Source organism: Mixophyes fleayi, chromosome 9, assembly GCF_038048845.1.
Source record: "Mixophyes fleayi isolate aMixFle1 chromosome 9, aMixFle1.hap1, whole genome shotgun sequence".
In the NCBI taxonomy this organism is placed as follows: Eukaryota; Metazoa; Chordata; class Amphibia; order Anura; family Limnodynastidae; genus Mixophyes; species Mixophyes fleayi.
Genome location: NC_134410.1, coordinates 118,701,072 through 118,717,213, shown reverse-complemented (window position 1 = coordinate 118,717,213; position 16,142 = coordinate 118,701,072). Strand labels below are relative to the sequence as shown.

General features: G+C 41.3%; 1 protein-coding gene across 1 annotated transcript; it reads right to left on the bottom strand.

The window, feature by feature from the left end:
* Positions 1 to 582: 582 nt before the first annotated feature.
* Positions 583 to 15,861, bottom strand: PRRT1B (proline rich transmembrane protein 1B). Its single transcript, XM_075185267.1, has 4 exons — positions 15,574 to 15,861; positions 7,802 to 8,130; positions 2,991 to 3,122; positions 583 to 955 (listed from the first exon to the last, which is right to left on the bottom strand). The coding sequence occupies exons 1-4, from the start codon at positions 15,581 to 15,583 to the stop codon at positions 809 to 811; spliced, it is 618 nt and encodes a 205-aa protein (XP_075041368.1). The 5' UTR covers positions 15,584 to 15,861; the 3' UTR covers positions 583 to 808.
* Between the last annotated feature and the right edge of the window lie 281 nt (positions 15,862 to 16,142).

Here is a 16,142-nt window from a genome sequence, read left to right as displayed (position 1 = left end):
GTCAGGGCGAGAGGGGGGGTGGCGGAAGAGTGGGTGGAGGAGGAGATTTCAAGTCTGATGGCCGTGATTTTAGAGGAGAAAAAGGAGGTGAAGTCAGTGGCAGATAAGGAGGGGGGGGGAGACAGGAGAGTGTTAAAGGTAGTGAAGAGGCGGCGGGGGTTGGAGGACTGGGAGGAGATGAGGGATTTAAAGAAGGATTGCTTAGGGAGCGAGAGGGCAGAGCTGTAGGAGGAGAGGATAAACTTGAAGTGGAGGAAATCAGCCAGGGAGCGAACCCTTAAATGGAGAAAACCCTTTACAGCTTGACACTTTTATGAACCCTGTGAATAAACATAATAAGTAGCGTAAGTGTGCTGAACACTATAGGGTGGTAATGTACCCATTGACTGCGTTCAGGAGCACAATGTTGAGGTATACAGATTCTGTTTGCTGTGCACCATCTGAGCCAGCAGGTGGCGCCATACTGACCGTTTTTTAACATGTAGAATATGTTTGTCCATTTCTGTGCTGCGTGATTATGAAACAACTGCAACTATATATAAATGCACAAACCACTTTTTATGAAAAAGAAATACACATACATTAAAAAAAAGTATATTTTTATTTAAATGTTTTCTGTACATATACACATTCCTCTCTTGCCTGATCACCATAATCATCTCTCTGCGCTCGCCCTTCTACAGTCTGTCCCCTCCCAGTACTGGGACACAGGTCTCCTGATGGACAGGTAACGGATTAGGTTCAGCAGGTGAGCTCAGGGTTAATGGGGTTTCTGCAGAAAATGTCACAGTCCTCAGCAACTCCTCCGTCATAGGAAGATGGCCACCACCACGTATATAATCCAACTGATGGAGACAAACACTCCGAAGAGCAAGCTGAAGAGGACCAGGGAGCGAGCCTTCCGGGAGGATTCCTGAGCCTGATGGATGTCACCTCTGCTTAGTGCTGTCCGGGTCTGCGGGAGACAAGAGACGGGTATATGTTAGAGGTGATCTGTTCCTATTCTCTGCTTAGTAGCAATCTGTGTTGGTGATGGGCCTAGAACATGTTACTGAAGATCAAATGATGACATTTAAAGGACCACTAAATGTAAAATGGTTTCAGGGCTGGAGTATGGGCAGCTGTCTCCCTGGGTATCCCAAACGTCAGGGGGCCACCACAAAGGTTCCCCACTGCCACCCCCTTCACCCATCTGGTGCGGCATGCAGTTAAGTGCTCACTCTGGTTCTGTAGCCACATCCCTAATCCCCTGTTAAAGGATAAATAGTGTTGGATAACCCCCTTATTGTATGTAGCTGGCACTTGGAGGAAATGCAAACTTACACAAGTGTAGAAAGCAGAACGGGTGACTGAGCGCTTCAACGCTGCTGCACTCGCCCACTGAGACCGGCTGGCAGACCAAGGCCGGGTGTCTCTGACATGACTTAATCTGTCTGCAGGTAATTTTATTGGAGTTCGTTGCCCTGGAGCCCCCACAAACTTTAATCCCGCCCCCTGAATCATTTGCCTCATATAACATTTTAAAATATAGATGGGAAAGTTTCACCTCTTTATAGTTGCTATACTCTGTTAGTTGGCTATAAGTGGCTGCCTGCAGTGTCCTTCAGGAGGATTACAGACAGGAAGTCTGCTGTGTGCAGGAAAATATCTTCCCTGCATGAGTACAGCTTTCTGTTAAATACCCTCAGCAGTGGAAAGCTGAACCATTTACATACATATACACATATTTGATCATGTTTATTATTAGTAACTCTTTAACAAAAGTTAACTTGTATTTTAACAATCCCGCTGTAATCTTATGGATGACAAATAGTAATTAGAGTGGGGGTTATTTTTACATTTGGGATTGGTTTACAAAACACCCTTCCTACCCAACGCTAGTGCGTCAGTAGGTACTGAGGTCTACCTGTGGCACGATGCTTATTCCAACTAATTCCTTTCACTCTTTAACCTGATGAACTACCGGGAACATTTAGTCAGAGGCTCTTTACCAGATGACATACTGGGTTCCACTTTTAATGTGAGTAACCATGTTTTACTGTATATGATTTAAAAGAAAAATAAGTTTTATAAATGCTAATTACATATTTATTAACCTGGTGTAACCCCTAGCAACCATTTGGCTACTTCCCTATGTCAACGTTACAGTATAGGGTGAGTTAGGCTAAAGTGGAAGCTGAAAAGTGATTGAGCACTTAAATATTTATAAGGCTGAGTTTTATATAGATTACACCATATTCAAAATTAATTTTAAAAATGCTTTTTTTTGTTCTTATGTCTTATTTTTAATTTGTAATTGTCGTTCTACAGGATAATATCTTAAATATTGATTGGTGATATAAAATATTACTACAATATATGTATTTTATAAAGGCTGTGTCTTATTGTGGTAACTAAACCATGCCCTACCTAGACCACAGAGCTAGCAATCAGAGATAATAAATTCAGTGCATTTCTCCGCAGAACGTTTTCCACACTATTTTTAAAGTTATGGTTTAATGAAAACTTTTTTTTTTTTTTTTATGCAATTATAATAATGTCCTTTAGTTTCTCCTATCACAACTACCTATGCTCTCAGAATTTCCTCACCATCTCTTTAAATAAGATGATTCATTTAGCTGATCTTGCAGACAAACCATAAATTGAGAGGCTGCGCATTGGTTCCGATCACGGATTGGCCGCTGTGTGTAGGCGATGGGTCTACATCAGTGTTGGCTAACCTGTGACACTCCAGGTGTTGTGAAACTACAAGTCCCAGCATACCCTTCCAGCAATAAGCTGCTATATATTGGCAAAGCATGCTGGTACTTGTAGTTTCACAACACCTGGAGTGTCACAGGTTAGCCAACACTGGTCTACATAAAGGGAGAAACCCAATCTCCTATCTCCTATAACCTTTCATCCACACATACATATATTTTCCTCCGCTAGGCACAATTAAACCAGGAAAATGTTATACGCCGTTAACTCTTCACCTGCCAGTGTCTCACCTCATGGGAATAAACCACAGCTATGATCCCGGTCAGAAAGCAGCAGAAGAACATGACCAGCACGGACTCCACCATGTAATCTTTCGTCCTGACTTCTGGCTGTAACGGCGGCATCCCCAGAGATCCGTCGTTCTGCAGAGAAGCAATGCGTCCGTCAGTGAGGGGCATGCAGAAAATGTCTCATCGCTACAGGTAAAAGGTCACAGAATTTTATATCCATGTGCAGGTACTTTAATGCATTAATTGTTTTTTTTTGCGTGTTGGTTGAATGAGCGGTAAAACACCTCGTGCCCCATTGATGCCACTAGTGAAGGGATAGGCTGAATATTTTTTCAGTTCACTACATAGAAACAGTCTTTGATGAATAATTTGTACAGAGTATATGCAAGGTTAAACTGACCATTAACCGTGGTTGTGGTAGGGATCATAGTGCCCTCCATTAAACTAAATAGGCCTAATTCATATCCCAACACAACTTGCAGTTTACAAAAACAAAGAAAAGCACGGAACAGGAGCGTAATTGTGCCCGTATTTCAAATCCAAGCGGATCTCTAGATACGTTTCGAGCTGAACCTGGGTATAAGTACGCTCTGCTGAAACGTTACTTGCTGTATGTAGACACAGAACAGAGTGCAGGATACTCCCGCTCCACTGTGTAAAAGACTGTGAATTTGTTACAAACTTTGAGCTGGATGAGATTGGCTCTCTTAGGGGCAGATTGAATTACAAGTGATGCCCCATCTGAACCTCGCATGCGAAAAAGTCGCTCTATGAGGTGTGCGCAAGACATAAGCAAAGATTTTAACACCGAACATCTTGCAGAAGAACTACGTACGTAACTGAATCTGCCCCTTCTCTTTTGGGTAGTACTTTGGTGAGGAATTTCAAGGCCCCTTCTGAGTAATGTGACGGAAATATTTCCACCTGTAATCCTGTCCCAGTTAATATCGTACAGAAAAGGGTGGTAGTAGATTGGCCATTGATGTTACTTTTGCAGTGTGCGAGACAAAGGATATTCCCACCCGTACATTAAAGCGCACTTCTAGTTTGTATCTCCTGAGTGCAGAAAGTAGACGTGTGGGGCCTCTTTAATTTCTGGACCTTTGAGGGACACTGGTGCAAAACTAAGTCTCTTCTGGTGAGTTTCGTAATTGACCTTTTTACAAAATTCCGCTTCGGCAATCAAATGTTTTTGGCAATCAAAAACAGGCGTGTCAAAATGTTTTTACTACAACCAATTTGTTTATTTTTTTTAATTTCTTAATTCCAAATACAAATCCCCTATAAGGGTTTTAGTGCACAAATCCTTTATAAGGGCATTTTATAAACCGCAGCTGGGGCAGACAAGATCTGGAAGTCGGTGCGTTTGCAGTGGAACGCAAGTAGTACGTTTAATATCCGCTGCCGGTCCGTTCCTACAGCTGACTGCTGCTATTCTACATGAGTATCTACACTGTATTTGACAAAATATAAATAATGATTTCATAGAACCAGTTGCTTTAGTCTCGGTACATTTCACTTTCCTTGAATTGGAGGCCATCTGACTTTGGGTAAGAGATTTAACCTGATTTTTGTTGGATTTTTTTTTAGGTAACTTACTCTTGGATGGGATTAAGAGCTCATAAAGTGTGCAGATATTTAGTGCCAAGATAACTAATTGAATTGCTATAACAATCTAGACTTTGGAACCGTTCGAACTTTATAACATTGTGACATATTAGATCCTTTGCTGGTCCCTGACATTGAGCAGAGTAATGACCAATAGAATTGACTAGTACATATGGTGTAGGGCTGAAGGTGTCACAATTTTTAACATTTACCTCTTTATCCACTTAACAAGACTGCATGGTTGTCATCCCTTCATGGCCAGACCAAGCTTTAGATTTTGCAACACATTGATTCAGATTTAAAAAATATATATATATTTCTTAGTCCATTTTATAGTGGGATTTTCAGGACAAATAGAATACACTTTTGATATTCTATAGGGAATAAATAGCCAAAATCACAAAATTATATATTTGTGATTGTGTTTCTTTTCATAGCTTCAATATCCCAGGTTTTATCTCTAAAATGTAATCGACTACTTTTCTTGAATATAGGGATATTTTACACAAGCTGTGACCCAGTTATAAGTGAGAAGTATGTGTTGTAATCTCTCCCCACCCTCTCGTTATATAGCCACCGTAGATGGGTACAATATACCTGTGCATACAAATTCTTAGTTTGGGGGGAAAGGAAAGGCGGGGCTGAGTTTAGGACGAATATTGTTGGGTAGGATTAATTTACAGCTTTTTGGGGCGACCTTTCTTGCACACGAATATGTTTTGATCCAGTGTTCTATGGATCTAATGGCAGCTTATATGCAAGGTTGACCTTGAATAATAAGGAACTTGTGTTTGTTCGGGAGCTGGTTAAGGAGAGAGTGCGGATTTTGAGTAATGCGTTTTAATAACTATTTAAAGTGGCTGGCGCCCAATTATTTGCAGTGCAATGCCACACTGCTGCCAATCTTCACCATCTAGACAGTGACAGGTGTCCTTGTCTCTGTCTGATATTCCTCTAACACCTGAGTCCAGTCCTGTGTGACTAGAAAAGTGGGATATTCTATATACTTTATGACAGGTCCCTCTTTATACACCCCATTCTATAACGTTGCCGCCACTACTTATGCTGGGCCTTTCTTGACGACTCATCGATTATAATGGGGGCAGATGGGGTGAATGTCAGGGGCTCAGGGTAGCAGAAGTGCCCTAGGTGTCCCTGGGGATCAGAGCTGTATTATAGGGAGGGGAAAATTTTTATTAATGTCACAATACAATGTCCCATTTTTCCAGTACACAATGTCATGTGATTGGAGATGTAGGAAATTATCTAAAGGAGCTAGAGAATGATTATGTAAGTATAATAACTGCATAATTAAGCACAGTAAAAGAAAAATGCTTTAAAATACATCTTTACATTCTAATGAACTTTCTTATAGAATAGGGTGTAAAATGCTGTCATTCGAATGTTTAAGATTATTTGCAGATTCCTCCCCTTTTATATACACACTGTCTCCCTCTAAGTACACACGGGGAATTCCAAAATGTCCCTTTCTTCATTGTATATCTCTCACACATTGGTATAGAGACCTGAGATCTATAATTGTCGTTGCACCTAAAATATAATCGTATCCGGTATACATATATCTGTTATAAAACATTATCTGGAAACCCATTAACTCTGTGGACAATAAACAGACTTTATACTGTATGATTGGCCCATGACTATCACAGCGGATGCAGACTTCCATTTGGAAGGTGGCCCCTGCTCGCTCTCGCATAGTCATTAACATCACAGGATCATTTGGGCATTAATAATTCATTACCTTTCTAGAACAAGAAACTCCTGTAAGTGACTTCCAAATATCTTGTTTCTTTGGGGAGTCTACATTTAACCCTTCACGTACTTGAAGGGCACGAAGACGCAGCCAACTGAAACCAGCCTAAACAATGATACTAGTATGCACGCTAATTCGTCTCTGCGAAGGGTAAACTATGACTAATGTCACCAGCAACATTCAAATTAAAATCTTAGAGATTGACAGATGGGCTCATTTATAATAATCTTAAGTAGTGTGTTCTTAATGGATGTAACCTAGGACGCTTCTCTCCCTACCCATTAGTGCACGTGACGGACATAAGGACATAACGTAAGCATTTTAAATATTCAAACTTCATTGACTGTAGTTGTAGAGAAGAATATTCAGCTACATAATTGTCCTTCACTATATACAGTCAATAGGCATCTTCAACCCACTATAGTAACATAATTCTTTCTGAATGCATTCAAACGTATAAAGCTGCACGTACACATCATTTTTCTTGGGTCTGCGCTATGAATATATAGTTGCGTCGTACACACGTACATTAAGATCTTCTTCTATGTAGCACACACAGCTGATGGTGCGCATATAATCCTGAGAAGGGGAGGATTGTCGGAGACCAAGTGTTGTGTGACCAAGGTGAAGGTGTTTGTAGGGTGTTTTGGTGGTCTAATGTGTGTGTGTGGTATATGTTAGAGTATGGCTTGGGGGTGTTTAAAGGGTCCTGGTTACTAATTGTCTTCACAATGGGCGCTATAAAATCTTGGTCGTCACTGGATAAATTAAAAAGCCAACAGAGGCGTTTATACATTTAAAAAAAAATATTCGATACCCAAAGTAGATCATTTTAAAAAGATAGATTGATGGGTGTTTTCATCTTGGAAAAATGACTGCTCCCTCAAAATGGACAGAAGAATATTTGCTTGTTTGTTTAGATTTGGGTTCCCATTTTCTACTAACCGGACTTCCGCTGAATCTAAATCATGACACAGAGGGATGACCTGTGGTTCTGTGAAAATGATGGTTTTAAACAGGAAGTAGGACTGTTGGTGTAGTGGGGACCATTGTTTGGTTAAGGCATCATATTGCACAATCCATTTATCCAGTAACAATTCCCTATTATTAGAACTGACATGGTAAACTCACAATTTTTGAGCTACATATAAAGTAATTACGACCCAACACTAAGGCACTATAAAGAGTGGTGGGACCATTGAATTGCTCTTCGGCACAGCTCCATCTCTCATCAGGTAACACATAAAGCTAGTTACCTGATGAAAAATAGGTCAAACAGAACCTGCGTCAACGTACAACCGAATGCGCCAAATTCTGAATGGAACAAAATGACCTTCTTGGCAGTGAGCCAGAATATCTGTTTGTAAGCAGGGACGTCACATTGATAGAATTGGTATTACGATGCTTCGGAGTAAACAGATGGTCTTACTATGATATAGGGGTATGATCCTGGCGGCAAGTTCTGGTGAGCGTAGGCACTCTGCATTGTGGGTCCAGATTGGTACATAACCGGCATATGGCCGGAGAAGTTAGCCGGATAACTTGGGTACAGCAGGTGGGCAATCTTTGGGTCTGGAGGAGAATAAGGTGGAGGATCCCCAACAAATCCAGTGTTCTCTATTCCTTTTGGTTGCTCTGAAATATGCTTGGGCTGAACGGGCTGTTGGGTGGCTCCTTGGCATTGAGTGTCAGCTCTTGGGTTCATTTCTTCTGTAGCTCCGCTTCCCTCCTCTGCCTGTTGTATCCCAGCCTCCATTTCTGTTGAAACATTATGAACAAAAGTTAATATGACGGGAATGGTTCATATGACCATATTGTGTCTGCATGTTATGGAAATAATGTGTGTTCAGTACAGGAGCGTGCGGCTTATTGATTTATCCAAAACACCCTTCGATGCATTACCTTCATCATCATCATCATCTATTTATTTATATAGCGCCACTAATTCCACAGCGCTGTACAAAGAACTCTCAGATCAGTGCTTCCAATGTAAATCTCTCCCAAATGTATTTCAGTAACACCAAACTTGCCTGAATTTAATGGACAACTAAACAATGTAAGGTGCTCTATGCGAAATATCTACTGCTGAATTTGGATTTAAATTGTATCTTTTTTATTAATCAACCTGTGAAGAATTTGTTAAAATAAAAAATAATAATAAAAAAAAAGGTTGTTAAAATAAAAAGCAACCAGCGTGGCTAAAGCCAGTGCTATTTGCTTGTCACTAGCATCTAGTAGCCAGAATGAGGTCTGTATTATATGCTGGTCCTTAGAATGTGCCATGCATAGTGCACTGCTTAATAGAATTGGCTCTACTTTTTATTCTTGTTACCGGAATGGTCTATAATGGGCTATAATATTATATACTGGTCACTCCGAGAGTTTGTCCTTTTGTATACTGTGAACTACCACCCACATTTTGATTGGACCATAGAGAAGTCACGCAATATCCTGATAGGCCAATTTGATTGAAAGGAACCAAATTGAACAACCAGATCTGTCCATATCCTAAAACTGTCACTGGTTTATAGCCTCAGTCCTGCTGCCAATGCCTTAAACTGAATATACAGATATTGCAGATATAGCCATCAATTCTAACACTGTAAAATAATATAAGTTCTAATCTTTCTATCTACATTCCAGTACATTGACAATCTCCTTTATCTCAATCACAATTCCCTGATAACATTGGAACTTTTACTACCACAAGCCCCCCTTCCCCAACCCCCCCTCCCCTTCCAGGACAGGTTCTTAGTTTTGCTGCAGGGATTATACTCATTTTATTTGTACTCTCTGCAGTGTGTACAATATAAACATTAGCCAGCTTGTTATGTGAGACGTTAATTCATGTTTACTGTAAGGATTTTAAATATATGCCAAAGGCAGCAAATTGCTCAGCTTTCCGGATTGCGCTCACAGGAAGGAGCTGAATTATTTAGCAAACTCTTTAAAAGATGCAATCCCCACGGCTTTGCAGCATTTGCTGTGATTTAATTGCAGCGTAGCATTAACACTCTACCGTAAACCTTTCAAAGTGTCACCGTGTGAGGATTGGTTTGTAGTTTACCTCTTAAAAGTGTTACAGAGCAACTTTTACTGCGGGTTGTTGTCTCCTAAACCTGTCTTCTATAGGGGTCAGATTGCAGAGATTAATCTTTTTCTTGACAAGTTTAAGAGCATAAATAATCTTGTTTTGTTTATTTAAATGTTATCGTTTGAGTGTGGCGTGAACTTTGCCCATCATATAATCTGTTGATGTGTGTGATTCCTTGGAGCATTTAAAGGGCAACCGGCGCCCAACAAAAAACACTACAGATAATGTCTAACCAAAATACGGTGCAAACAGTGGTGGGATTGGGCTGGTATACCATACTGTCCTTTCTCCTACTGCAGGCCTGTCCAACCTGCGGCCCTCCAGATGTTGTGAAACTACAAGTCCCAGCATGCTTTGCAGGTAGACAACCAGTTGATAGCTGAAAGGGCATGCTGGGGCTTGTAGTTTCACAACATCTGGAGGGCCGCAGGTTGGACAGGCCTGTCCTACTGCTTTTATTGTAAAAAATATCACATTCCATTCTTACATTTCTCATTACAATTACACTTGCAAGTTTCCACTTCGACCACTGGCTGCAAGTATATATTAATGTTCACATAGCGAGGCATTGCCTACAGCTCCTTAGGTAAAATTGTAACGTATGTCAGGTTATGCGGTCTATTTATCATTAATGTTGGTGGCAACTGGTATCTGTTATGGAAGTTTTCAAGAATAATTCAAAGACGAAGGGGTATATTTACTAAACTGCGGGTTTGAAAATGTGGAGATGTTGCCTATAGCAACCAATCAGATTCTAGCTATCATTTTGTAGAGTGCACTAAATAAATGATAGCTAGAATCTGATTGGTTGCTATAGGCAACATCTCCACTTTTTCAAACCCGCAGTTTAGTAAATCTAGCCCGAAGTCTCTTTAGTATATGCTCGGTTTATTCTTGTATGTGCAATACAGACCATTCAATTCAATCAGAACAATGGTGATTACATATTAACTTTGCAAGCATTTTATGCCCTATATCCACAAACTAATACGTAGATAGAACATCATATAAGACTTTAACCAATAATATCACTCCACATGACCGGACCACTCAACATCACCCAACATCCCCCCAGATACAGGCATAAATCCAAGTAGACCTTACCTCATCTTATCTGGTGTAGACTTGCAGTACCACAACTTCCCCGTTTCCCATCATGAACAATGGAGGGCACATTTCATTTCAGACAAGTTACGCTATATAATATATTTAAGACATGTTTCCTCATATACCTTGAGCAACACGGTCCAAGAAGCAGAAAAACAACTTAATTTGTCAATATATGCGCTGTAGCTTTGTTAACTCTTATGCGTCCTACTACTATTTTATAACCAGCTTTAATTCAACTTCCATTTGTATGAATTCATTATCCATATTAGTATCCATCAGCAGATTTCCTTTATTGGGCAATGCCGTAACTATCTGCATAATAGAGTATTATTAATCATTCTAGATAACTATTATTGAAATCTGTAATAGATGCCCTGTGTGTGTCTAGTTTATTGTACGGTTATTGCACTTTTATGAATGATTTAATCTAAAGCGATATACAGGATGCATGCATCACGTCAGGTGCTCTCAGGTAGCATGTAATAGATCTGATTTGAGGTTTTATTTTAGCAAGGTGTTTATCTGGTAGTCATTCTGGGTGAGGATGTAGGTAAAGGAAGTATTTCATCACATTATTTTAGTACGTTTTGCATGTTTGTTTGTTTTTTGTTTTTTTTGTTTCTATTTAATGTATATGACGGGTGTCTGAGAATCCAATTGTCAGCAAAAGTCATCTGCTCATCTGTATATCCCCAGTTGTGATGGGATGGGGGGGAATAAATGACCTGCAGATCAGTGGATTGGTCACAGCAGCCAGAGATGAGTGTCCACTTGTGTGATTGTGTCAGTGAGGACAGGGCTGCATGTGACAGGGGCAGTGACATGATGTGAGGAGGGGAATGGTGGCAGCAGACTGAGATTTATTTAGTGGAAGGTGCAGGGTCCCCCAGGAGCACAGAGCAGTGTTGTAAGAAGATTGTGGTGTCAAACGTTCCCATATATGAAATTAAGCTGCTACATCCAACTTAAGGGTAGGATTTTTCTGTTGATAGTTGTTCTTATTACTAATTAAGTCTCATTATTTATTATTATTATTTTTTTTTGAGGGACACAATCAAGGACTTGGTTACAACTATGATTTGTTGCACAATCTTCAGAGATGAATCTCCTAACAGAGGTCACTAGTTTTGTAACTTGTTTCCTATGGGCTCTGCTACACCAGCTATTTTTATGATCATCATTTGACACAATGCTGTAACTGAATCACCTCACATGAACTCAAGGCCATTAATCTCCTCTGTAGAGTTTGGTGAGATGAGCGATGTTTTGCTCATTCAGGAAATGTTAGGCAATTCTGGGCAATGAAATAGAGAACACGGAGGATTCTTTGGAACAATTTAAGCCCATGATTTAATGGCATTGAGTCGCATTGTGTTTTCTTACACCTGTGTAGTATTAGCCCAACAGGAAAGCATCTTTGTTGGGTTTACTGATTATTTGCCCTCCATGTGTGTATCCTTCAAAGCCCTCATCAATTCCTCCTCTTCATTCATTTCAAGATACACCTATTCTCACCCTCTACAATCTTTCTCTGACCTACGTCTCCCCTCCGCTCTGGTAACCACCTCTCACTCCCACCTCCAAGACTTCTCCTGTGCTGCTCCCCACTTACAGGACTCCCTACCCCTCCTGACCAGGCTCTCCCCCAACATTAAACCTTTCAAGTGCTCTCTCAAAACTTTTAATATAGCCCAATACCAGTGGCGGATCCATGGAAGAGCAATCACCCGCCCCCCTAGTAGTGGTGTGTTACCTGTGGCCGCACACTGTGCAGGTCTGTGTTGGCAGACAGAGAATCCCGCTCGGCCGCTCTGATTGTGTGTAAAACACAGCATACTGTCTCTGCTGACACGGACCTGCACACAGTGTGCGGCCGCAGGCAGCCCTACCGATAGAAGGCAAAGAGTGGTTGGGGACTAAACCTCCCCACCTAAAAAAAAATAAAAAATAAAAAAATCTAATATCCGCCCCTGCCTACTACCCCCACTACTTGTTCTACCAGCTCCAGTACCATGTCCATACTGCTTCCCCTGAGCTCCTATTGTCTCACCATAGCCCTCTCCCTCTACACTTTAAACTCCCATGAGCAGGGCTCTCTCTGTCTTATGTCTGCACTTCCTTGGTAAACCTTGTCTGTACATGTTCCCTTTCTATGTGCGTCTGTATGTTGTATGATTTGTAACTCTGGCTGTCCATGCTGCGGAGATTTGTGGCGCCTGATCATCCTCCTGTGAACTGGGCAAGGAGTTTGACGCTAGTTATGTCGCAATGCCTCTTTCCACTCATTGGTCACTGAGGTAGGCGGAGCTTGAAGTCACAGTATGCGTCACGTTGCCTTGCAGGAAAATTGTCTCCTCTCCCAGGATTCTCAGAAGTAATTGTAAATTAACTTCATGTGACTATAGTCCCTCAATTCCATAGAAGCCCAAATACTACTGAATTGTAATGCATCCTGATACTTTATACCTTGGCTAACAAGTTCAGAAAGTCTTTGTGAATATTCTTAGAAGAATCTAGTGGACAGGGTTGAATAAAAAGTCTAAGTATGCAAAACCCATCCGTCCCCCCTCATACACCCCTGCTATAAACTAGCTGAACAGTACCACCATAACTTTAAATGTTTGTAACTCAGTATCTGTCTTTGTTCTGTGTACGAGCCAGTGGTGGAAGTGGGATGTATACTACGGTATGCTTTACTGCCAGGGGCGGATCTAGAAAATTGCTATACCCCGGGCGATTTAGGGGGGGGCGATTTAGGCCCCGCCCCCTTTTTTTTTTACATCTAAGGCTGCCGGCGGCTGCACACTATGTGCAGGTCCGCTCGGCAGTGACAGTGTGCTGCCCGGCTGCTATGATTTTGTTTTAAACACAATCAGAGCAGCGGGACAGCACACTGTCACTGCCGAGCGGACCTGCACATACTGTGCAGCCGTCGGCAGCAAGTCCCTGCTAGGGGGGGCGATGGCCCCGATCTCACCCCCCCCCCCCCCCTCCCTGGATCCGCCACTGTTTACTGCCACTTCTCCTACTGCCTTTGTTGTAAAACTAAAACTCCATTCACTTACATTCCCATTACATTTTTCATACCGCCACTTATAAACGTCCACTTCCACCACTGGTATGGACCACAGTGCGTACAATTTATCTTGTTGAGTCTGTGCTGGATGTAATTCTCAGTGCATGTGTATGTAAGGACAACTGACAAATGCCCAGTGCCACTTCTATCAACCTTTATACGCTGGATGTCGCTGTAATTCACAAGTCATTCTGTTCTCAAAATGTAAGTATGGACAATTCCAAAGTACTTTTCTTGTTCCGCGAGTTGACTGACTATGAATCTCAACGCCTGTTATATTATATGTGTGGATATTTGCACAGTACCACTTCTCTTGACCTGATTTCTGGATGTAATACTCAGAGCCTTGTACTTTGTCCTAGATCTAACCATCATTATCTGACATATAGCAGTCTACAGTATCAGAAGGTAATTTGGTGGGTATTTATAAACCCTGTAATTACATTATAATCTTGTTCAGTGCTCATCTTGGGAGGGGTCTGTTTGCAGTGCAGGAAGTACAAAGAATTACAGAGAATTGCTGCTCTGGATTCAGAGAGTGGATGACCCGCTGGTAAAAAGCATTGGTTCCTATTTGAGATATATTTTATAGGAGTCTGACAGCCTTATCCCGCAAGTTCAGACTAAATATAAATATGATAAAAATGTTATCGAGCATAATAAACATTTCATAAAATGAATCCAAACTCCACTTGGTTGCAAGCAATACAATAGAGGAGGAGCTATCTAGGACTCCGCCCAACTAGTAGGGGGAGTCAGAGGAGGAAATGTAGCGCTGTGTGAGCAATCACAACTACTCTGTCACACATGTAGGAACAGGCGCTACCATTGTGGAGCTTCATGTACAGAATCCTCTGAGACCCACCAATGCCTGGTTACACCCCTGTGTGCGCAGACACATATTAATGTTTTGTATTTCTACATAACAATAACATCATAAAGTTTAAATCAACACCTCCAATAGACCCTGCAGTTCTTCATAGCAGAGTTATTGTCAGCTCTACGTCCCAACAAGTTCCGCAGCAAGTCAAAGGCTCTTCTATTAAGCTTTGCTTAGCCAAGCAGCTTTAAAATGTATCCCGAAATTAAGAGTGATACCCTTGGTTGAAAAGCTGGGATTTAATATATTAATAATATATGGCACAGACCACCAGTGGCTACTTCCTGTGCTGTGACTAAACACTAGAGATTTTCAGTAAGTGAGAGATTATATAAATATGGTTTTACAGCTGTTTTGTATCTAAGTGATCAATATTGTACTAATGGGAACTATTAAAGCTAAATATTACCTTGTAATGCTCCCCCACCCCCCTAGTTAACAAAAATGCTGGGATCCAATGACCCATAGTTTTACAGATTCTCCCCACTACACTTAGTATAAGTAATAATAAATACACTGTATGCACATGACATTTGCAGGATTCAGAAGCTGTACAGGATGTACATGTAGAAGCTGATTGGCTGCACCACTGAAACATATGTTCGGAAGTAACAATAATATCTTCCTCGCACTGCTACACTATATATATATATATATATATATATATATATATATATATATATATATATATATATAGAAGAACTACACTACACTACACCAAGGATTTGAGGACTCTAGGGCTGTGAATTCCTTACTTTATTCACACCTGCCCTCTAGATCATGTTACTACTTGCTCTTTGGGTGAGATCTTTGGTCATCGGTGAATGTGGGGGAAAAAAAATTAAATAAAATAAATATATATTACTATGGCTATCGCTGCACGTTCAGGTGTGCCAAGTAGGGGACCTAAGTTCCCAGAACTGTGTTCGTTGGGAAATACCTGTTCAAAGAGCTTAGCCACCCATATACATACACTTCTATCCACCTGGTTGATTGAGATGAGGCAGAGACTAGTTAGTCTTCCCCTCTGTGCACACTTACCTGTAGCCATGGGGTACGCTCTCACTCACAGTCTCCTGTAAGGAGGTAGCTCCAGGATTCCGGCTTTGGGAATTTAAGCAGCTCCTGTAGACAGCCCCTTTATCCTCTCCTTGTCATTAATCCTGTTCTTCAGTCTGTAGTCCTATAGCTCATCCACTTCTCATCCTCCGTCCCCTCGCACACAACTTGTGTTCTCTTCTCCTGCTAATGCCTCTTGTTCTCCTTCCCCTCTGCCTCACACCTTTCTTTATCCTTAATGATCTCCTCTCTTCTCTCCACCCCCCTCTCTCTCTCTCTCTCCCTCTGGTCTCAGTTTCCTGGCTCTCAGCTGCATCATTAATAATTGACAAACCTGTTTGAGGAAGGCTGTGCAAATAGGAACTCGGCTCCTGGTGCTGATTTCTCAGGGAAGGCTGGTAGTACCATTTTACTCAATGCCATGATGGTACAAAGGGTGCAGTTAGGTCAGATAGGAGCGTGGTGCTGGGTTATGACATCTCTCACCCCATGCTCGCTTGCGTAGCAGCCAGAGGAATCCTGTAACAGTGTATATACTATATGTAACTATT